General features: G+C 41.9%; 4 protein-coding genes across 5 annotated transcripts in view; 1 reads left to right on the top strand and 3 right to left on the bottom strand.

Annotated features, from left to right (window-relative positions):
- The window catches only part of LOC126567830 (uncharacterized), a 206,247-nt gene extending 197,625 nt beyond the window's left edge, over positions 1-8,622 (bottom strand). For both annotated transcript variants that reach the window (XM_050224141.1, XM_050224143.1), the window contains exon 1: positions 8,584-8,622. The gene's annotated coding sequence lies outside the window, so the exon portion shown is untranslated. The remainder of the gene's footprint in view (positions 1-8,583) is intronic.
- Positions 1-24,632, bottom strand: part of LOC126567956 (diacylglycerol lipase-beta-like) — a 300,577-nt gene that overhangs the window by 236,556 nt on the left and 39,389 nt on the right. The gene's annotated exons all lie outside the window — the stretch shown is intronic.
- Positions 1-24,632, bottom strand: part of LOC126567939 (peptide transporter family 1-like) — a 490,614-nt gene that overhangs the window by 447,794 nt on the left and 18,188 nt on the right. The gene's annotated exons all lie outside the window — the stretch shown is intronic.
- On the top strand, positions 18,406-20,529 carry LOC126567959 (uncharacterized). Its single transcript, XM_050224339.1, has 2 exons — positions 18,406-18,914; positions 18,996-20,529. The coding sequence occupies exons 1-2, from the start codon at positions 18,406-18,408 to the stop codon at positions 20,527-20,529; spliced, it is 2,043 nt and encodes a 680-aa protein (XP_050080296.1).

Raw genomic sequence — 24,632 nt, 5'->3', positions numbered from 1 at the left:
TTTTGTCTGAAGGTGTTTTTTTTTCTTCATGTAAGTGCCGTATTCTCAGCTCTTTTTGAGCTGATTTTAAGTAAATTTCTCAAGGCATTTCTTCCTCGTTCCCAAATCAATATTACATTTGAATCTTATTTATCCGATCTGATCTTCAGGAGTATTATGTGTAGCCTATGTTCAGGCGCTAACAGTCAATTTTCAATTTTATCGCCAGCTAACATTTTTTTCACACAAAAAGCTATTCCGTAGTATCATTCTAAAAGACAAATTTCACACGTAATGCTACAAATCAGAATTAGGTTAGAGACTATCTGTTTAGCCGCTTTTTACAGCTCATTGGTTCACTCTCGAGGCTCCCGTAGCTAAGAAAACGTACTGCTTACAACATGTACGTTTCAAAAAGATCTGACATTCAACTCAATCCACTAATCGGATAAAACCTTAACACACACGTCAGGTGGAAAATAGAATCCAAACCTTACCATTCCACTGCTGCTATTCGAATGTGCTGTGGTGGAACGATTCGCAAACTAAATTATGTTTCAAATTTTCCTGAGCATTATCCGACGAACCCAATCGGCGGACCAACTGTAGAGCAAATGCGGGGAGTGAGGGCGTAAAGCTAATCATGTTGTCCTTTTGCTACCAACATGCAATCGCGTATGTTTAAAGGAAGACACAAAAATCGTTCACAGATCAAAGAGAATCGAAGTCGACGAACCGTTTGCCCGACGGTTGCGATACTTGAGAGACGGGCAACATCATTAAGGCACAAAATTTCGCATTTAGTTAGCCGTCGCGTCGAGGGCGTTGGAATTAAATTGTTGGTTCTAAATCACCCTCCCACCCGGCACTAAACTCGCTCTGTCTTTAATGTAGTAAAACATTCCACCCGCCCCGGGAGGCTTGGTTTGTAAAATGAAGGAAAAAGGCCTCACCGAATGGTGTTTATGCGGTCGCGCGTATGTTTGTGTGTTCAATTTTGCTGTACGGTTCACCGAACAATCTCCGTTAATCATTGGAAAATGTTTACATTTAATCAATTCTCGGATTGAAAAACCAATTACAGAGCAGCGCAACCCTAACACACGCGTCCGGCTAGAAACCGTTCAAGGGTTTTCGGCAAATGAGTTCCGAATCGATCTGGACGGCGCCGATGTTTGCGTTTTGCCGTATTGATCATGTATGTGTGTGTTTGTATGTTGTATATTAAATCCTGGATGCTTCAGTGAGGTGGAAATTAGTGCTCGAAGCTGCTCGCAATGATTTTTCAGACAAACGGAACGGTGGATGTAACAGTGTGCTCCCATCGATCGTCGATTCGATCGACAGTTAAAAAAGGATGAAATTTAACATGAAATTTAAACACAACTGACAGCAAAGATCCAACATTTGCCGGTCAATCTACGATTGATGAACCTCTAGCTTCCAGTTCACTGATCGTACACACACACATGCGCGCTCACATACATTAAAAGGCAAACAAAATAGCAGGATGGAAAACAATAGCAAACTCTCGGGGCGATAAATCCCTCCAGCCCGGGACGGTAAATGAGCTTTGCAAATTTTTATTTTCATATTTACACCGACCGGAGAGTGTGAAGGGCGGAAGGTGTGAGTCTGAAAAGGCAGGAAGCAGTGTGAGTGCATTTGAGGTGCATGTTTATAATGCTTAACGTTGCAATCATTGGCAATTGGGAAAATACATTGGACGGGCACATCAATTAGCTTACAGATTTTCCAACGGCCGGTGATGTGGTGTGTCATTATGGGAATGGTATTGCGATTTGTAAAAGTTATTCATTATTTGAATTACAAGAGAAGGTGGATAAAAGTTAACTTAAAAAAAATAATATGTAAAATATTGTGATCAAATCGGTGACAGAGGAATTTCCACGGTAGTGCTGAGGTTCAAATAAAATCCGGAAGTAATCATTCGACACAACTAAAATGTTGATTTATTTTATGTATTTATTCTTATCGAACGGCCAGGCCATTTTGCTAAAAATATTAATTATATAACAACATGTTTCTTCGCATTGAATGCTCACCCACAGCGTATAACTCTGACTTCGATTAAAGTATGTGGCTGCTGTGACAGATTCCACCATTCTTGCCATGATGGTGATGGTCTTGTCATCACCTTCTGTGATGGCAAAACCCTTCTTGTTGAGCGCAGTCGAGAGAAAAAGAAAGAAGTGTTGACGAGCAGTGACCTCCCCTACATGAGGCTTATCTTCCAATTCGCCAGAGACAACGGTCTTCTCCTATGATTCCGCTTTCCCATCATCCTTCCAATCCGACAATCCCTTTGTGTTACATGTTGTGTTGTCTATGTCTTAAATGCATCCTTTTGTAGCGCCACGGGTAATTCGTTGACGGCTCAGCAGTATTCGAGGACGGTTACAACTCTACCGTAAAAAGGAGGCAGGCGTATTCCATAGTATAGTGTTCTCTAATCCATTCCAGCTTTGGCACAACAAGTTTGGCTGCGTTGGGTTCGGGGTGTTTGACAGGTTCATTTTCGAGTGAAGCGAAGTCGCTCTTGCTGCTTAGGGATCACTCTTAGATTGGACGCTGACTAGAGTGAATGCCTCTGCTGGAATGCCAATGCTGGACTGCACTGGAAAAAACTGTACGCAGGTGAATCCATGCTTGTGCTGTTCAACTAACTCTGCTTGTTTTGTTACAGTCTAGACCCGCAAATCATGAGGTCAACAAAATAAAAGCCACAAAACACCACAAAAGTCATCTGAAAGTACTCAATCAATAGAACAGCCGCACCAAAACTATCGGATCAACAAATACATCTACTAACAGCAACCAAAATAGACCAGAACATCAACCACCCACTCAACACCCACATACAACCGAGCACGCCCGGGATAAGGCAAAAAACTGAGAGAAAACGCCCTTTTAATGTAGTTTATAAAAGCAGTCATACTTAAACTAAATGAAAATAAATTAAATAAAATTATATAGAAAGGAAGAAGAATCTGCGTAAAAGGGCAGGAAGCGCCGACCCTGCAGTCAGTATGCCGTCAGGTTAGATAACGATTTCTAGACGGTGGACTAGTTTTGTTATTTTCCGTCTTCCGAATATAACGATTTTTTAAAGAATTCGACGACGATTTCCAAAAACTACCAAATTAATAAAATATAGAAAAACGAATAACTTAATACAAAGCAGATCAACAGATCAGTTGTTCTTGATTTTTGATTATCAAAAAGACTAAAATAAAACCAATAAACCTACTCCTACATAGTATACAAATATTTAGTAAAATGAACTGTATTTTTTCTACAATACGGTTGTGTGCCGTCATACTAAAGTATAAAAGAAACTGTTTCTTCTCGCTTACCCTGTCGTCAAGATGAGATTATTTTTTTAAAAAACACGACTAAATAAAAAACTATCGTCCAAAACATGCCTTGCTTGTAACATGTTTAGAAACATTATAATACAACGACCTCACCAATTAGCGCATAAATTCACACGCGCATCGATTCAATGCGCCCGAAGCGTTGACCAAGTTGTTTGCATACAACCCAGCAGGGTTGGGAAAAATCCTTGCTTTTCCTTTGCGTCCCGCAACTTATTCCAGCATCAACAAAACACGCCACACAGCTCCCGCCCAAGTTCAAGGATATCCTTTCGGGTTAGTGCGGAGGAAATGTTTCACCACCATTTCCACCGACACAAGCGCGCGCTTGGAAAGAAAACAAAAAAAAACAAGCAAACCCCGTATGAATTTTGCTCTTGTGTTCACACACACACACACACACACACACACACACACACACACACACACACACACACACACACACACACACACACACACACACACACACACACACACACACACACACACACACACACACACACACACACACACACACACACACACACACACACACACACACACACACACACACACACACACACACACACACACACACACACACACACACACACACACACACACACACACACACACACACACACACACACACACACACACACACACACACACACACACACACACACACACACACACACACACACACACACACACACACACACACACACACACACACACACACACACACACACACACACACACACACACACACACACACACACACACACACACACACACACACACACACACACACACACACACACACACACACACACACACACACACACACACACACACACACACACACACACACACACACACACACACACACACACACACACACACACACACACACACACACACACACACACACACACACACACACACACACACACACACACACACACACACACACACACACACACACACACACACACACACACACACACACACACACACACACACACACACACACACACACACACACACACACACACACACACACACACACACACACACACACACACACACACACACACACACACACACACACACACACACACACACACACACACACACACACACACACACACACACACACACACACACACACACACACACACACACACACACACACACATAAATGGTAGACTACACACATAGGAAGAACACTTTTACGCGCCAGCCCAAGTCTTTACACAAAACAATCGGTGTCAAAGTTATTCCACCGAAGGAAAGCGTTATCATTGGCGCATCGGGCGACGCCTCGAATGTGGAGAGGATTGTTCGCATGCAAATCCAGCTGTTGCCGTTGCTATTGCTGGGGGGTATTTTCTCATTTCCCTTTCCAATCGGCTCAGAACGTCCGACCGACCAGGCTAGTACGAGTGGGAACGTTACTACGGCGAACAGCCCGGCGGATCCGGGAACCCGGGGTGCTTGGGAGTTTATATTGTGTCGGGAATGTTTATTAAAATATGAACCTCCTGCGGTGCTTTTCACAGTCTCGACAATGGTCACGGCACGGTACGGAGGACACGCTGGGAAAACTCTACAATCCAAGCCCGGAGTAGTCTGAGCAAACCGTCCAAACTCGGCCCGGAAGGGAAGCGGGTTGGAAAAACTGAACAGGTTTATCGACTACGTCCGGGAAAAATGTTTGAAAAAGGGTATGTATGCAAAACGAAAATCATCGTTAAGAAATAAAACAAGCATGAATGCAAATATTATGACATCGATTGTAATAACCATTAGCGGCACACTCGCACACCAAGATGAGTGGGATAACCGAGAGAGAGAGGCAGGAACAAAACCCAGCTGATACTGGAACTGTACTGTATCGTACGCTTTTTACAGAGCAAAGGATAGCAGGAAACTCTACACTTTAATGCGTATCCAGCCTTGCCTTTGTAAAGGGTAAGCTGCGGGACTGTTTTTGTTGGCCAACGATAGTGAGACCGTGTAATTTGGATTTGCGTGGAAAGGGTTGCGGGCAAACAGTGGATTCTTAACGCTGTGGTTATGCGATACAGCGTTTCATGTTAAACAGGGAAACAGTTTAAAAGTCAGGGTTAAAGTTAAAGCATTATCGTGAAGGGGTGAGGTCTTTTCATTACGGCGCAGAAGGGTTTGTTTAGTTTAAATAAGGGGAAGCTACACAAAAAAAAAAAAACATTTGCAATGTTCATTAATTATGTATATTTTACTACAATTGCACAAATTAGAATTGGAAATTGCGGGAATCGCGTTTAGACCAGTATTTAATATGGACAGACGTCGTCCGTTTGATATGCCAATTTTACCGATGTTTTTGATAAACGTAGCTTAGCGTTGTTAAACACGTTCATCACCAAGCGGATTTTCCTTGGGTTCCTGTACCAACTTCAAATAATTCACTTGCGTCAGAAGTAGAGAATACTGATCACGAAGGAAGAAATGACTCTGATCAGTCACACGCCCACCTTAAGCAACCAGCAGCATAAAATCCTTAAATATTGTTTCAGGGAAGTGGTACAATTATTCGAAGCAAAGTCTTTCATAGACAGAAATTGTCCATAGCAGAGCACATAAATTTGAGGGATTTTTTTCAGCTGAAAATCAATCTCCGACTGCGTTAGGACTCTGCATCAAATCCTCCAGAAATCCTAGAAACATCGCATTCATGGCTTGACTTTAGGCTAGCCTACGACACCAAGTTCAGCTCCAGAAATCCCTGCAGCAAGTCGGAAAAATTTTGGAAGGTGCAACGGTAAGGACCAACTTTTTCAAAAACTCGCCAATAGCATGGCTTCACAGAAAACTGAGGTCAAAATTATTGCAAGTACATCTACAGATTGTGCTATTTTATGGATTGACATTTTCTTCTTTTTTTCGTGAGAAAGGACTGTCCGTATTGCTTGACTAATGAATGCCACGTAGCGTGTTTAGTCAGTCCTCACTGCAGGAGACGGTCCGGATGACCGATTTGAACCGATTGAATTGACATTTTCTATTATCAAGCGAAAGGCTCGGCCCGTGAAGAGACACTCTAGAATTATTTGACATTCGCCCTGGAACATATCGACCGTCAAGACTAGGCAATTCAGGTGTTGTCCTGGAACCAGATTTAACGTTGAATTTGCCGTGCAAAGAACGACGAAACTGTCGCCTCTACCACTTGGTACTGGTACCGATCCCGCGCAAGCAACAGTCTCATTTGCTAATAAAAGATACATCGTCGTTTCCTTTCAAAGGCTCTGTTAAACAAATGAACTCGTGAACAGAGTAATTTCATTAAGCAAATGAGTGATGCATGATATAAAGGTAATTGAAATACTCTTTAATTTTATCAAACTATCCTTTACTACACGAGCGTACGTAAGTACGCCTGCAATACGTGCATTACATCTGCTTTACAAAGTTGCTTTCAACCGTACAAAGACGGTTTAAATAGGGCTTCTCGTTCGTCTAGTCGTGCGGGATTAAGAAAACCATCGAAATGCAATCAGATACGGACACAATGCCACACCGTATGCAACCGAATGCAACAGTCTGCCCGTTTGCGGCAAGTAATAGTGTGGCCCCGACCAACATATGTGTGTGTGTGCGTGTGAGTTGAGAGAGAAAATCAAAAGGATGGTAAGCGCAACTAAGGGAAGTTTATTCTAAAACCAAACTCACCACTTGTTGATGCAGATTCACTCTGGATAATAGAAGCCCACTATTTGAAACCATCGGTCCGTGGAAACAAACGTTCCGTAATGGCGTGCATAGTTACAGTTGCGCTAAATGCATACTACGGACGGTAGAAATGGGAGTTTTGATGCTATCCGACGCAAAATGCATGCGTGGTGTTAAATAAAAGGGACTTTAGCAGCAACGGCAACCCATGAAATTCATCATCCTTTTGCTGCGGGGTCGATTGATTGACAACGAGCGGACTCGTTGTTCGTAGCAAAATGATGCAACCCAAAAGTGAGACAGAGTTTCACTGATCAAATAGACAAGCGTTTCAGCAGTGGTGAAACAAAACTTACTACCATTGCATAGTGGGTACACAAGAGGACAAATCGATCGGTGAAAAACTATTTACCCTTAAGCCCATTTATTCGTTATATTTTCCTCAGGTTTATTATCAAAGTTATTTGCATTTTTCTAGCACAAATCTTGAAAATCTCTCCAAAGATAATTTACTTCCCATCAATATCGATAAGTTTTATGTTTGCGCTGTTTCCCTGCAAAGGGCGTTCACTTCATTGAAGGAACACTTCTAACCAAGAAATTTCACTTCTCAGTGAGAAGTTACTGCTCACCATAGCGAGATCGAGAGTGAAATTTGGTTCGCGAACAACCGCGAAATTGCTTAGCGAGCAAAAATCATGCTTCCCACTGAGATGCTTATCACTTTAGTGAGAAGTAAGATTTCCCTAGCACCAAAATCTTGCACTTTTCAGGCACAAGCACTTCTCGCTATAGTGAGAAACGAAATTGTGCTCCTGTGGTTTGATCCTAATCACCTCAGTGAGAAGTGAGATCTTGTTTGCTAGTCTTCCAGCACCCAGTCAACGAAATTTCACTTCTCACTATGATGAGAAATGTTTGTTCACTATAGAAGAATTATTTCACTGGCTAGCAAGCGCGAAGCTTTAGCAAAAATGGCCCACGAAGTTGGATTGGGAAAAAAATCCTCGTGCCAAGGAGGGTGAGGAAGTCGTCAAATTTTCTTCTAGCATCAACACTGCAATGACAATACGGCGTTGAGATGTAATAATTGCTATAAAAATTAATCAAAACTACAAAATAAGTATCATTTTTAAACCTCCAGAACAATTATAAAAACCAAGTTTCTATTTAATAATTGCACGCCATTTTCGGCGGGTCATCTCGTTCAATTAATTAGACCCACTGTGTGTTTCATCCATAGTCCGCTGCATTAAATACATTGCTTCTAGCGCACTAGCTGATGATGAGCAAATTAATTAATAAACTACGAAAATAGCGAACCGCTCACTAAACTGATGAGAAGCGGGATGGCTTTCTGACATGGTAGACGAGAGTGATGATGATCGTCAACAGAGCATGCCGAATAGGAGGAACAGAATCGATCGAAATAGAAGTACCTTCATTCCATAAACTCTTTCTGGGAAAGTTTGTATTAACAAATATATAGAATTTTTCCTTCGCTTACCTTTATATTCACTGCTTCATGCCACTGATGACAAACGAAAGGAAGATGTCCAGCCGAACTGCTCGAGCTCCTTTTTTTGTTGCCTTCTGACGCGCTGAAGTTAAAACGCTAGTGGTTTGTCACTGTTTGATATTGTATCTCGTCAATATCTTACCCCTGGACACAGTTTCCACTTACACTCACACAAACACAACCACACAGACACACAAGAATCTGAAAGTAGAGTTGAAGAAGAAAAATGAAAACGATTATCACAACCAGTTGATAAAGCGGTGCAACGGAGCACATCGTTTCGAAAGCAGCTAGAAGCATATGTTTGTACAGCATCGTTAGTCCTGTCCTTCCAATCGGGAATCAATCAGTCCGACAACGGGCATGAGTATCGTTTCGAAAGCTAAACAATAATCCTTCCAATTGGCAACCGATGCGATTGTCGCACAGACGGCCCACACACACACACACACGGGGCAAAAAAAGGGGGGGGGGGGGGGGGGGCTAAAAATAGAAAACATTGCCTGCAAGCAGTTTTGCTCGTCCGTAAGCATGAGTGTAAACACTTTCACCACTTTTCGACGCTAGAGCAAACGACTCAAGAGAGGATAGTATCGTGTGTCTTATGATCGCAGCACAGCACGGCCATGATGCGTTGTGTCAGAAGCGCCCTGAGTTTTTATGACCCACCTTTACTACTCTATCCTACACCTCAGTAGCTATTTCTTCTGCGCTAGTGTAGTGCTTTAGCTGGGTTTTTTTCTGCTTTTATTTTATTGCGAAACAAAACAAACAGAAGTTCTTTCGGTATGGGATGCGGAAAAGCTATAGATAAATCTCGTGTTTTTTTTTTTTTTACATTTCTCCTTGTTCTTGGTCGTTTTATTTTTCCCATACCACTGACCACAACGGGATCAACCATCAAGCGCAGACGGACAAATGGCGGCCACAACCCAACAGGGAAGACTAATGGCTGCGATATAAATCAGCGAAAGCGGGCGTCATCAGGGCCAAGACGAATGTTTAAGAAGAAATTGTCGATGAAGCGGATTTATTGTTCTGTTCTTGCCAGGAATGGAGAGTACGCTTGCACGAAACGGAATGGTTTGCTTAATTGTGGACCATTGTATTCTATTTTAAGAATGTTGTTTTTTTTTGGTGAGGAGTTAATCGAGAACAAAAAATATAAAACAATCTTTTTAGTATTAAAATTATTGCCACACATGGCAGAGCTTTGGAGTTTTACATCCTGAAAGGCGACACATGAGGATACTTTCCGGATAATGAGAACTCTGCGCAAACCATTCGACAACTCATGGGAATTCCTCCGCTTAGTGTCCTCTGATGAATTCAGCTGCGGTGGCCATTATTCATCATCAGATTTTAATGCATTCTTCGCTCGTATAAATGCCCCATAAGGGAAAAATGCTTTCATTCACATTCCTGCAGTGCATACAGAGACACGGACACAAAGATTTCAGTCAGCCACCTGGAAAAATCCGATTCTACTAACCGTGTGCGAGCGGGTTTTCCACGGAAACGGCATACCAATCTGCCACGCATTGATGCCCCCGCTTGTGGCGGAGGTATATACGAAATTTGCCTGAAACACTGTGAGCAAGTGCTGCAATAACCACATTAGGACCACGGGGCATCCTTTTCACTCGAAAAACAGCGCTCATCGCAACACACGTCTACACGTCGATTCGCTGTAGTCGTCAGCCACGTGTGCTGTTTTGTCTTAATTCAAAAAGGTTACCACGGGAATATGTATGTGTGTGTGTGTATGTTGTGGTTTCCAGCGAGACAGAATGAATTTCCTCATCGTTTTAAGCGTGAAAGGAATCAGCGAGATAAAACGAAAGGTTGGTTCCCTAGGTGAAAGGTCAAATAATAGTGTAAATGGTGTTTTATTTACCTCCGGAAAAATAAGTTTGCGAAAAATAAGACAACGTGAGCGAAAAAAAAAATTGTGTATTGAACTGTTGGTACATTGCTTATAATTTTCTGTTAAGAAATATTTCCAATAAAAGATCGAAGTGTAAGGGTAACCTTTTATCGCGTACCAAAAATTAACTCGTTCGTTTATTCGTTTTTTCACTTAAGAGAGAAAAGTCCTGCACGCTTGGCCCTTTTATACCCTTGCCCTTCTCACTTTCTTCTCACGTTCAACGCACGACTTTCTCTCTCTTTCTCTCCGACAATTCCTCCGACATATGTATATTCCGACATTCTGTGTAGTGGCAGCGGGTGTCGGAGTAAAAAATATTTGTTTGCAAATCTAGCAAAAGTTAGAGAAAATATATGTAATAATTAAATGACACGTATGACTCGTATGCCTCATACGTATGAATATACGTATAATAAATACGATAATAATAAAAAATAAAATAAATAGATGTCAAAATGAACAAAAAAAAACAAGAAAACAAAGGGCACTTTTTGGGCTAAATAAAGCATGTAGATGAAGAAGCAATAAGGGTTAAATTATGCAAATTAATTAATCGACGAAGAGCCGCAATACTCATAAAAACAAATAGATAAAAGAAAAATTTCAAAAGAAAACTATGAAACTCCCAAATAGAAAACGTTATCTAAAATAAAATTTCACAATTTTGAACAACTGCTTATAAGGAAAAAATGAAGAAATCAGCTCATTAACTCACATTTGCTGATATAGCAAAAGCAACGCTAACCCCAAAACGTAACAAATCTAAGCCCAAAAACCTCAACTCAACAAATAAACCAGAAAGTAAGATTCCATTTAAAATTGTCAGCAAAACAACCCAGAAACCTCTTTTACTCCAACCGGGTCAAACTTTCCACCGAAAAACGGATCGCACACAAAAAGTATTGAGTCAGCAGCGACAACAAGCATCACCGGACAACGATGGCTACCGGTAGATTCCAAAATTAATGAACGCTCTAATGGGTGTAGGCCCTTGAAAGAAAGTGGAGAACAAGTGAAAGAACCAAAAACAAGACAAAGCCCGAAACGAAAAATCTCGAAAGAGGGCACACGGCTGCTTTTCCGCTGTCGAAACGGAAAACCTGGGGGTCGAGTGGTTTTTCGCACAAGGAAATCAATTAATCTTGCAGGCTGCGAGATTCGATTGTTTTGCAGCAGCGAGCGCGAGAGGATGGAGCGACGGAATGGAAATTGATTGTTTCGATTTTCCTTTTTGCTAGCTTGCTTTTGCGGCAAGCGTGGGTAAAATAGTGACGGACGATGTTCGATGATTTTGTTAGCATTTCAAGTAGCTTAAATGATTGAATTCTTTCCAACTAGCAGTCTTGTATAACAAAAGACAGCACAAAAGTTTATTATAATTAGTGGACACGATCATGGCGAAAACTTTGGTAATGATGAGAAGAGAGACTTTGCAGAAGGAAAAAGTCGGATAGAAAAGAATGTAACGAGTACATTTGTAATGTCAAGATGGTTCTAGATCTCTTTAAAATACTGTTTTATAGCGCGATATTCCTCAACAGATGTTAATCTAGTATTTGTTCATCCAAAAAGAATCTTCAGGATGTATGACAGACATTGAGAATTTACATAATATATTTGTGATGTCGCTTAGATGTATCAATATGATGTTGGTTCATTCAACAGGATCTTCAGGATATTCAACAGACATTGAGAAATCACATAGTACAGTTAAACTGTCGGTGAGCTTAAGCTTAATAGTTTCAGATCTCCTTTTAACACTGATTACCACCACAGAATTCCTCCACAGATGTTAATCTGATATCAACCAAAAGGATCTTCAGGACATTCGACTATCATTAAGATCCTCAAAATTTGGATCCTTAAAGAATAGAAAAAATGCAAAAGCTCATATTCATCAACATCAAAACATTTGTTTATATCATACTTGTAGTCGAACAAACTCAACTAAACTACACAAAATATGATGTCGCTGAAGCTCGCTAATCTATTCACCTCAGTCAACCATCAAAACAAGTTCGCCTCTCACCATACTTCCTAGGGAATCTGTCAACTCCAATCAGTGTCGGTCCCGTCGCTGATCGTAAATCGTGTTGTTCGCAAATGTTCGCCACCGTATGGCTAACCATCGGTTCCATCCGTCGAGCCAGCGAGACTCTTCCCGGGAGACCTCTTCATCTTGCCCCGTATGCACTGTGCACCATCATTTGCACATCGTCATACTGCAGCAAGTCAGACAACGCGATGCGCCGACCGATACAAATTGCCATCGAATCACGGACGGAGCGTGGGCGAAAGTGCTCGTTAAACTAATTAATATTCATGATGTAAAATGGCTTCCAAACGACCGGCACCGAACGGTGAAGGCGCACGGAATCTCGTCGAACCTGACGGGTTCAGTTATCGTCCGTTACGAATGCGTTTGATTGCATGCAGTTTCGTTTGGTTTGGCGAAAGGGACTGCTGCTACTGGTCGAGACTAAAAAAACGAAAACGCATATTGCAGTTCTGAGCTTTTGATTTCGATTCCAACTGACCATCACTTATCATCAGCATCATCATCATCGACAACTGTCACTCTAGTACGCGGGTCCGTTCGCGCTTGACACGCTCTTCCTTCATTTGCGCACCGGCAATAACCTATCAGATCGTTTTTTGCATTCCTTCGTCATGTTCGTCCACCCTTTTTTTTGGGAGCCACACAGCCATATCATTTAGGCTTCTGATGTTTTGGAACGGAACAGGCGATGGTGAAAATCAGCGCCCCGAAACCCGAAGTGGTCCCGGATTGAATTTTATTGAAGTGGAAATAACTTGATTAACTTAATTGAATTGAAATCGATAGACGTTATTTTATCAGCAGCGTGGGCGAATGTGGTGGGTGATCCTTTTTTTTTTTTGCTGGTTTGCCCTTCTTCACATCATACACGAACATGATTTCCCTTGATTTTCGTTTTCCAGGACAAAAAAAAAGCACACGGGACCTCCACTGGGCATGCCGATGTCGATTTGTGCGCAATGGTCCTTGGTGCCGTTATTACCTGTGGGCCGCATTGTGCATTCTACGTGTGCCGTATTGTGCCTGTGTGTTCTGTGGGGCCACCTTCCACCACCCGGTGTTTGTCTTTTTCGTTGGCTGATTGTTGTGTGCGTGTGTGTGCTCTTTTTATTATGGACACATATCCTGTCTGCCCTTCAAAGTGCGAGTGGCAGATTTTTTTCTCTCCTTCTGTTTGCTTTGTTTGTCAGACGGTTTATTTTTGCGATGATTGGCATGCTCGTCTCGTACGATGCGATGATAGTTTACTTGATGGTACCGTAGCATATCCGGTTTCGATATTTAGTAAGGGAGATAGTGAGATTGGTGTCTAAAAATAGGTAGGCAATTAAATTTTGCTGTAGATTGCAGGAAAGGGCACATTTTGCTGAAAATGTCAGTTGGTGTGAGTTTTTAGCATAATCAAATGATGCGTTCAACTTATTTTAGGCCTCTCTATTTAAACCATAGAACATTTTGCGCATACCCGGAATTATGTTATTGCAATTTAATAATTTAATTTAAATAAGATGAACAGGATCGGTTTACATAAAGAGTTAAAAGATGAGGAAAAAGTGTAATTAAAATATGTGTAATAAATGAAGATACAAAAAAAGATAAGCAAATTTTACAAAAACCCATCAAACACAAAACAGATGTAGAAGAGCCTATTCACATGACGGGTTGGAAGATGCGGAAACAGTGTAAATCAGATATGAGTAATAAAAAACAGAAGAAAAACGAGGATTAAAATAAAAAATAAACAAAAAAATTAACACAAACAAATTTACGGTTGAAAAATTGCAAGAAAAAAAATGACCGCACTACAAAAAAAAACTAACAATAAGGAACAAGATTTTCCCTCTTCGTCTTCAAGTGTTCAAGATAATATAACGAGAGCCCTTTTTTTCAATTCATTTAATGAAGATGTTGCCAAGTGGCACTCACCCGTCCCAAGTCAAACAATGTTCCAATTTTTCCTACCATCATCCAATAAAAAATACGTAAACGTAAGCACTATTGATTCGCAGCAGCAGCAGCAATCGTTCGCTCAACAATTATTTCAACAGAGCAGCAGCAGCAGCAGCAACTAGCAGCACCGACAACTGGTGCTGGTATTAGATTTTTCCCATCGCTTTTGCTTCGATTCCAATCCGGGCAAACACGAGCGCTACAAAATCTTAAACAAATAGTGCTTTTCGAACGACCTGCTCTTTCCAGTGAAGTGCGCCTAGGCGAATGAACAAGGACTATTCCATTTTTTTGTTTTTATCCATTTTCCTCCACCGTATTTCTGTCTTTGCAGACATGATAAAGGTCAGCAAAAACAAGAAAAATAAAACACACACAAATCCCTCTCGAAATCTGCAATTTGACCAGTACGAGAATGATCCAAACGGTAAAGAAAAACTGACGAGGAATGCTGCAGGTTTAATAAAATAAAACGATGATCCTTGGCCGGTGAAATGATGATCTCGTGAAATGGAAGATAAATCAGAGTAATGAACGAGCCCGGCAAAAGCGTTTGATGCGCGGTACGGTTTCTGTTGCCTGCGTTGCACAATGCGCCTTCTTGCCTTTCTTACGCGCTGTTGAGAAATTCTTTAATCTTTTCGCTGAATGGAATGATGGGAGGGAGGGGGAGGGAATGAGAAAAAGAAATCATTTCCAGGTTCGGTAAAGGATTACCAGATAGGTGAAAGGAAAAGGGGTTTCGGAAAAAAGCTTGAATTTAAGAATCGTATAAAGGAAAACTAATACGGTGCAATCGAATCAATTGAAAGCAAAAAAGGGACAAAAAGACAATTTTAAGCGAAATTCTAGCTTTGATCATGGAGAGAATAAAAAGAAGTGAAAAAAAATATTTATTTTATCGGGCATTATGGCGATGAAAGGAAGACAACGCAGCAGCAAAAATGTGTTTATAAAACACAAAAAAGTGTAGAAATAAATTAAGTTTAACTTACTCAAAATAAAGCGCAAATGTTAGCACAGGAAAATAGCTCAAACAAGCTTCTAAATTTAATTTAAATAAAGAAATTAAATGTGAAAGAACCTCAACACAAGCGGTGTTGACAATACGGCACTGGACCGTCATTATTAATTATAAATAAATAAAAATAACCTCATTCTGCTCTGTTAAACGCTTTGTCCCATTTCTTTTTCTTTCATTTTTGCGAACCTCCCAGTTAGACAATTCCAACAGTTTTCCAATCTTGGGTCTAGCTTGCCACACAAATCAACTCTTTTGTAGAGTGTATTGTAGTGTCATCGCCAGCAAACTCACCAAATTTCATCGCATCAAACCTACCTTTCGCCACCTGTTTCTCCAAAACACCACCAGCTACCGTTCTGCTTCAATCCTACACAAGCCTTGCTACGATATATCGAACCGAATTCGATCTTCCGTTGTCCGACCGGGTATAATCGAAAGCGCTGAACCGATAGTTTTATAATTTTATAGCCATTCATTTATCACAGCCTTGCCGCCACACTGATAGTGGACTCCAAACGTACGCAGCCAAAATAGCGAATAGTTCTTCCGGTGCACGGGTACACCGGTTTCCGCTCGGGATTAACGATTGCCATGCTAGCGGGAGCCGCCACCGAAGGGAGTAAAGGTGTCAGCTTTCCTCATTCTCTTGCCCCTTGCCTTGCTCTTCCCTATATACACACACACCTACTCACCGGCAACGGCGGAACACGGTCGAATAACGAATAAAAATCCATTATTTCGTCACACAAATTTGGCCGAGGAAAATTTAATTAAAACACATTCTGTCGCTAGCTGGGCGATGACGTGCTGCACAGCGGCAAATCGATGGCAGCCGGCTGCCCCACCCAGAAACCCGGTAACGCTACGCAGCCGACGGAGGGCCGACGGTGGCAGAGTGTATAATTTGCAACGATAATAGTGCAACAATGCACCCCGGTACGGAAATGGTTCGTTTTCAATTTCAATTCCGCGGGTCAGATCAGAATAGATATCAATTAAATTATATTTGATGCTGAATGAAGCTGTCAGTAGGCTATTTTAGTGCCCGGGCTTTGGAATACAAAGCGCGGTACGTGCATCCTGTACGGTACCGGGAGTTGATACATGCGTTAGAAGCGGTCGGTGCTATAAAACTGTGGCGTCAAATTAATTTTTCGATCATGTTTAGCAATGATCGATGCATTGCAAAGCCGTTTGAATAGTTTTGATGTGATTTCATTCAAATGAAAAAAAACATTTAAAAAAATCTAAATTCCATGAAAGAAAAGTATTAAGATGTTAAACTAGGATAGGAGCCTTTCATGAACATACAGACATTTAAATTTATTTAAATGCAGTTATGTAGCTATCGCAATATATAATCGTTGTTAAACCTCACAGCACAGACACCACATATCAAGCTTCAACATTCTGCTAACGAAAAGCAATACATAAATTGCTACTACCCAATTCAACAATGTCCTTATCTCCATTTGAAATTCATCAAAAATTTACCATTTTATTTCTTAGGAGCTGTAAACTTATTAAAGAATCATTGGAGTTATAAAAATTCTTCGATAAGATCTGTATTTACCACCTACGCAGGGAGCAAAATTTTACTTCTCACTATACTTAGACGTGCTAGCTCACTTTAGTGAGAAGTGAGATTTTCCCAGGCAACAAAATTCACATCCCAGACAACAAAAATATTCACATTAGGGTTTTCCGTTGTCCAGTAGTGGGTAAAAGGAGCTCAACACCGCAACTAGTTTGGAATCAATATTCGGGGAGAAATCGATTGGCAAGAAAGCCGTATTGATCATTCGATAAAATATCTCAAAACCCAATCAACAACTGACGTATACAAATAATTCAAGGTTTTGACTAGCAGCACAGTGCATAGAGATGCCACATTTATTGGCGATAATGTTCCTTTCTTCTTTTTCATAAGCTGGAAACACGAAGAAAGTTTCGCAGATTTGAGGAAATCATTTCTGCTGCAGAGATTTGTAAACCAACAAAACCAACACCTAACGTCCTCCACATCTGCAAATAAAAGCCTCAGCTCATTGATTGCAAAGGAGTAAAAGGCGACAGTGGCGCAGGTTTTCACACGGCAGGACCGGGACCGGGAGGACATTTCATCAGGATCATTTGCTCAGTAGGACCGGAATGGTCTGGAGGCCTAACTATCAGACTACGTGATATCAACAAGTCTTATTAGCGTGACCTAATAGATCTAAGAAGTCAAAGAGAAGAAAGAGGTAGTCTTATTCTATTGTTCGTCACTTGTCGTCAATAACAGTTCCAGTATCTACCCCAAGTTTGGCAAAAAGCTTCAACCAATAAGTTTGCGTTCTTGATTCAAACTGATTTGGAAAGGAGCAGACACAAAATACAACAAAAGGCACTTCACTTGCTTAAAAGAGCAAAAACTACAAACTGCACAAACTGCACAGTACATGATACCTACCATGGCGATGGTAGGTCATTACAAAACGGAAGTTAATTTTAGGTCCAGAGTTTATTTTTAATTTACAAACATTCGGCTGTAACTGCTCAACATTGACTTAACAGCTTATCAACACCGATGATGCACACATTTGTTGCCTTCGACGATGACTTAATCGTGAAACGATACGCAACGATAAGCATACAGCCATTGTCGCCAGCGAACAAAACCCCAACCAATGTTGAGTAAACGTGCTATTAAACTGGTCATTGCTTATCGTGGGATAACAGTAGCAAGCATCGGTTCAACATTTTTTGGGAAAACAAGCTTAAATAAGAAAGTCATACACCTATCGCGTCTCAGTTTGGGCTGACGATTGACAGCTGCTCGGAAGGAAACGCTCGTACGATTGAACCATGAGAATTAGTCACGTGCTAAAGGTGTTTGCTTCGGTAGCGTTTGCTTGCGCTGCAGGAGAATTGATTTGCTCGGAGGAATTGTTTAAGGGTTTGGGAGGCGTGCTGCCCAGTCCACGGTCCTCGTCCGAGTATGCGAAATGTGTGCAAGGTGTAGTGAATATTGTTCCCTGTCCGAGTGGTCACCACTTCGACACACTAACGAACAAGTGTTTGTATGGGCAAGCTGTACAGGAAATCCGCCAGGAAGTAACGTTCCAGTTTGAAGAGTTGTGCACCAACCCGAACGTTGTGGAAATCTTCCCGAATCCAACAAACTGCTCACAATACATCATCTGCTATGGATTAACACCGATCGAGCAAAGCTGTTCCAATGGGCTGCTTTTCAACTCGCAGCTCAACGCATGTGACATTCCAACGAATGTGATTTGCGCATACAGCTGTCCGGCAGTGGACGACCCCAACAACCCTGTATGGCTACCGGATTCGAGATTGGAGGACTGTGCAAGGTAATCGTAGCCGGACAACGATAACGTTCCACCGTGCGTATGTGACGATTTTGAATCTTCTTCTCCCCTTATCTTTGCCAGGCACAATCTGTGTTTCCAAGGTTCACCGCTACCATTTTACTGCTACAACAATCTCTACTTCGACATCGTATCGCGAACCTGCACATACCCACAGTATTCGAGCTGCCGCGTACCTGGTGTGTACTGCAACACTACCATAACTCACAACATTGGAAATCCCCGAAGCTGTACATCGTACTACGTATGTGTGGATGGATATCCTCACTTTAGAAACTGTGGTTTCGAGGAGTATTTCTCAGAGCAGAGTGGTATATGTATTCCTGGCTTTTGTGAGCCAGATTCGACAACAACCGCTGGGTCCACCACATACGAACCTACCTCAACGACCGGCATGACACCATCGATCACGTCTACTACGGATTGGAATACGGCAACTACAGACTTTACCTCTACTACCATTCCATTCACAACAAGCCCTTCCTTTACCACTCAGGAACCTACGTCGTCTCAAGTTTCTACTACACCTGCCGATACTACAACCATGCCCATTACTGAAACGACCACATTCGCTCCAACTACTACTTTTGAACCGTCCACTCCTATCGATTCTACCACCTCCACGACTGTACCAGAATCGACTACCTTTGAGCCAACTACACCCGAGCTAACATCAAGCAGTGTAATGACAACGCCGGACTTACCAAGCACCACAACCATCGTACCATCGACAACGACCGATTCGACTACTGTCGAGCTTAGTACAACAACTTCAACACAGGAGTTTTCAACAACAACTTTAGAGCCATCTACTACAACTATTGAAGAACTATCCACAACGGTCAGTGCAGAAATTTCTACACAGGAGCTGTCGACGACAACTGTAGAGGCATCTACATCAACACAGGAGTTCTCTACCACATCGACAGATGCAACTACCAGTACTACCGTCGAGTTCAGTACACAAACTGTTTCGCAAGAATTTTCGACGACGACCACAGAGTTTACCGAACTGTCCACTAGTACCCAAACATCTACTGCTTCGACGACAGTTACGGATTTCACTTCCACCACCACCGAGTTGTCTCCTACTCCAGAGGTCACTACAGAAGCATCCACTCAGGAAGTTTCGACCACAACGTCGGATTCCAGTACTACTAATGAATTGTCCACCTCTCCAGAGATCAGTACAGAAGCATCCACTCAGGAGCTTTCAACGGTCACAGGTGATCAAACTACCCTGGATGTTTCGACGACCACTACAGATGAGTTGTCAACATTGACTGTGACTCCAACAACGGTCGAGTTGACAACAACGTCTGCCGCTTCCACAACTACAGAGCCGGCTGTGACAACTACCACACCAGCCACCGAAACAACCACCACCACCACAACAACTGAGATGGTGACGATCGATCCAAATGAAGCTTGTCCGGGTGTTGGAGTAGTCATTCTTCCCTACCCAACTAACTGCTACATGTACATCGTCTGCATAAACGATCTTGGCGGAGTGTCCACGTGTGCACAAGGGCAAATTTTCAACCCAAACTCTGGTACCTGTGTGCCGGGCAATCGAGACACATGCACGCCGGCTTAACACTGCCCCACCAACAGAAACCGATCGCTACGGGTGTTTCAAATAAAGTGTTCATATTCAATCAGAGACGATTCGAAATTCTCTACCACCAAGTGTGTATGGAAATGTATGTGTATTATTATTAGAGAACAAAGCACCAAAGCTTTCGATTCTCTTTCCACTGCATGTCGCGATGTTTTAAACAAAATTTATGGCTGTTCGCAAGGCGTCGAACATGTCGTCCATTGGTGCATTGCACGCCCAAATGCACCCACCATTACCACCCGACCCATTGCTTTTGATTCTCGTTTGCATAAAACAGCCAACAAACAAAAATATGGCGAACCGGTACTGAAGAACATTTGAATATCACTGTGATTATAAATTTATATTCGGCGAAAGAATGCCACAAAAGCGAAGAGACTGGGGAATAAATTTCAGCTCGACAACCGGCAAATGCAACTCCAGCATCGTCTACCCCTACCGCATTCTGTCCTTCTCGCCCCTGCGCAAGGTGTCTGCATGTTTTCGGAGGGAGAAATGTATATCAACCCGCAAGTTTCGTCGTACTCAACACCGTTTACCACAAAACCGTCGTACGAATGGACTAAGTACATGGGTGGGTGGGTGTGTGTGTGTGTCAAAAACCACCCTTCCCGAGCGGATGAAGGTAAAAAGAGGCTACCGAAGAAAGGGTAGGAAAATAATGTTGAAATATTTATATAAATTTCAGATTTTGTTTTTGTGTATTTTATTGATAACGCAAACATTGAAACCCATTCATTTTCGGGCGCTACCGTGTTGCCGGGGAGTTTCCCGAACGATTTTCGTACCATTGCCGGTGCAGCATAACCGGCTGGTAGAGCCCACCAAGCAACACCGAGCAACGGCGACATCCCCGACATCGCATTTCAAACAGTACAGAGCACACCATACACAAGCTCTGTTGCAAATGTTTTCCCATATGCATGTGGCTTTGCTCGTTTGACGTTCAGCGCTAGCGAGAGCGAGATTGAAATAAAGAAAGCATGCAAGAAGCTTTCCATGTGCATTCGGGATTTTATGTTGACTTTGGGATGCAGTGTGCTTGTGTGCGTGTTTGTGCTTTTGCGGGGATAGTGTTGATTGGAATTTATGCCGTCTGATACAGTGGTGAGTATCGTTCACTTTTCGCCATGGGAATATGCTGTCACTGGCCGTCCGTCACGGAGTGCGTCCATCTGGCAAAGCCAGGGGGGGGGGGGGGGGTATTGAAGATCCGATTTTCATCATCAGGTAGCGATAAATAAAAGTGATTGGATCATTTTTCGCCTGCTAGAAACATTCATTTAGCAACAGTTATTTCATACGAACATATGTTCTACTGTTTTTTGTGTACAAGGAGTTTTTTTTTTTGCATTTGGTATACATATCTCTGGGGTATAAAGCAAACTGAAATATGTCTGTGACAGTCATTATTGACACAATCTGAAGTTGACGAATATTTCTGCTTGCTACCTTGGAGACTTAAAAACATAATTTGACCAATAATTAAACACGATCTACACAAAGCGCAAACTTGATTTTCGGTCTACATGCTCTCAGTTTTTGATACATTTTTGTACAAAACTCAGAGCATTTTTTTCACAAAGTCAAGGAAGAGTTTCGTCAGGAGTGGCTTTTACAAATAGACGTCAACGTCTGACAAAAAGAGTGTGAGTTAGTGAACTAAAAAGCAATAGGGATTTACACCATGCTATTTTGCATCTTTCGAGCTAAAGTTCAATCTTGGGTAGGAACTGATTTTTTTTTAATTGGAAAGACCTAGTAGTTTGATGTTTATCCTGATCGTATTTATTAAATGCATCATGAACAAGCCTCTCAATTAAAAAAAATCTTTTTTTATCAAGCATATTTTAAAGCAAATCATAACTTAAAATTTCTCAGCATGATGTTGCACTCCACAGCTTCACTTATGGAATATTGAAGCCACAAAAAAAGAGAAAACAAGTAAGCAAACAAAAAGTGCATCATGGACATTTAGTTTGCTCGGAAATGCATCTGTGCATGGGAAATGTGAGTTAAATCATGAAAACGATACGATTGAAATGGATTTTATACAAATAAATAGCACACAAAGAAGAACAAACCCACGAGCACAGAAACAAAACCGATACCAACGCACTTTACAATCACAAAGTAATGGCTTTCGAAAAGCTTGACAAGGAAGCAAGCGAAGCTATAATGCATATACAAGAGAAAGAAAGCAAAAAAAAACCCAAACGCTAAGGAAGATTTATGGACGGCACGTTCCAACAGAACCGAGCCCATCAGAGGAAGCTCCTGTAACTCGATAATTCATGAATAAAAACCATAAATTGTATGAATAATTTCAACCACCACCGCATCAACCAGACCTATCCTTCCACGTCCAGCTCTGTTTCAAAACGACAGGCAGAACAAACAAAACTCGCTGCCATCGGGTACGCGGGATGGTCTTTGCCGCGATGGAAAATAATGAAATATTTACCAATGCACTGTGAATGCGCCTGATGTGTGTGTGGGTGCGCGTTCTGTGAGACAGGACGCAAACATGTCGTCCAGTTTTCGCACAAAAAAAAACCGCCCCCGTTACCATTACTCTCCAACAAGAACTGCACGTCATTGAAACCGGTTGCAGTTCACGAAGTAAAACAGTGTGTGATTTATTTGAATATTTGACGTTATTCAAATTTCCGCTCATAACTAACCGATCCTTTTCGGGGGGCAGAAAGAGGTAGAGGGAGGCTGGGTGGTGGATAGAAGACTAGGCAGAATGGTGAATAAAATTCATGTTGGTTTTTACTGGGCGAGCAAAAACTAAAATATTTTAACCAACACAACACGTGTGCAGGTTGATGACAGGTTTCGGTATTGAATATGGGAAACAGTGCTGTGAATGGCATTACAAATATTGAAGAAAAAATTGGATGCATCGATACTGTCGATTAAGTTTGGGTTTTGATACGCGTTTTGTTTTTTTATTTTAAAAAAAATATGTTTTTCCAACATTCCCAAACAGAGCCGTATCAATTTAAATATTAAACTCTCAAAACCTTTTATCAACGCTTCATTAAGTAGTCATGTTTTTCCACGTAAATTCAGCCGTTTCTCATACCTCAAAAAAACGAACTAGGTCAATTCTTTAGGCATCGTTTCAAAACCCTTCAAAAAAACCCACATTCAATAATACCACAACACCACAATGGCAATCCTTAAGCGGCCAAGTTTTGATTTGTAACACCGGAAATTAAATTTCAGGAACTACCGAGAAAAGGTCACCACGGGAGAGTTACTACTCAAGCGTCAAACCTAAGAGCCTCGTACTGTCTTGGAATCGAAAATCGAACATGACACACCGGATGGATGAGTTCGGAAAAGGAATCTACGAACTTCCGTCGCTCCAAAACTGGCACTCCGCTCCAAAAAGTCATTGAGCGAAACCGTTCACCATCACTCTACGATGCTGCAGTCCAAAATGGAGACGCCCAGTGGTTCACGCCGGTACAACCCGTACGAAGGTGGTACCGAAATTTATGGTAATGATCAATTACCATCCGTAACAAGCATGTCGAGAGCTGTTTGCACCCTTGTTCTTATTGCCTGCTGTTGCTGCTTCATGACCAACTACAAACACCCGTTGGTAGGCTCTCAAGATCTGCAAGGTCACCGACAAATGTCTTATCCATGAAATTGACTGCCCCAAATCGTCGCTCCTTTGTGAAACGATGCTCTAAAGGATGCTGTCCAGCACACGATGGTGCTGTTCTGCGTGTTTCCGGTCCAATTCCCTTAAACCACCCCAACTTCTACACCCAAGATGCGTCTAAGGCACACCCGCAAAAACATCATCAAACAACAATAAAGTGATAATTTTATCTTTCGTTGAAGATTTTGGGGTTTTTCCAAGTGGAATTGTTCCGACACTCCCGACAAGACGTTGAACCGTGTGCCACTGCGGCAACATGGATGCGGTTTGAGCCTTGGAAGCCTTTTCTTCCCACTCTACTGCAGTGAGTGGAGCGGGTTTTTGAGGTTGTTTTGTTTCTCGCTTAACATCAACTACTCAACCGTGGGACTTGGAAAGGGCTAGACGAACATTAAGG

The sequence above is a fragment of the Anopheles maculipalpis genome, chromosome 2RL, assembly GCF_943734695.1.
Source record: "Anopheles maculipalpis chromosome 2RL, idAnoMacuDA_375_x, whole genome shotgun sequence".
Classification (NCBI taxonomy): domain Eukaryota; kingdom Metazoa; phylum Arthropoda; class Insecta; order Diptera; family Culicidae; genus Anopheles; species Anopheles maculipalpis.
The sequence above is the reverse complement of the archived record's forward strand: the minus strand, read 5'-3'. Positions and strand labels throughout refer to the sequence as shown.

Excerpts from the sequence above, each read along its gene's own strand:
- LOC126567959 (XM_050224339.1), top strand. The coding sequence starts at position 18,406 with ATGAGAATTAGTCACGTGCTAAAGGTGTTTGCTTCGGTAGCGTTTGCT. Across the intron at positions 18,915-18,995 it reads AGATTGGAGGACTGTGCAAG|GCACAATCTGTGTTTCCAAG; the intron begins GTAATCGTAGCC and ends TATCTTTGCCAG.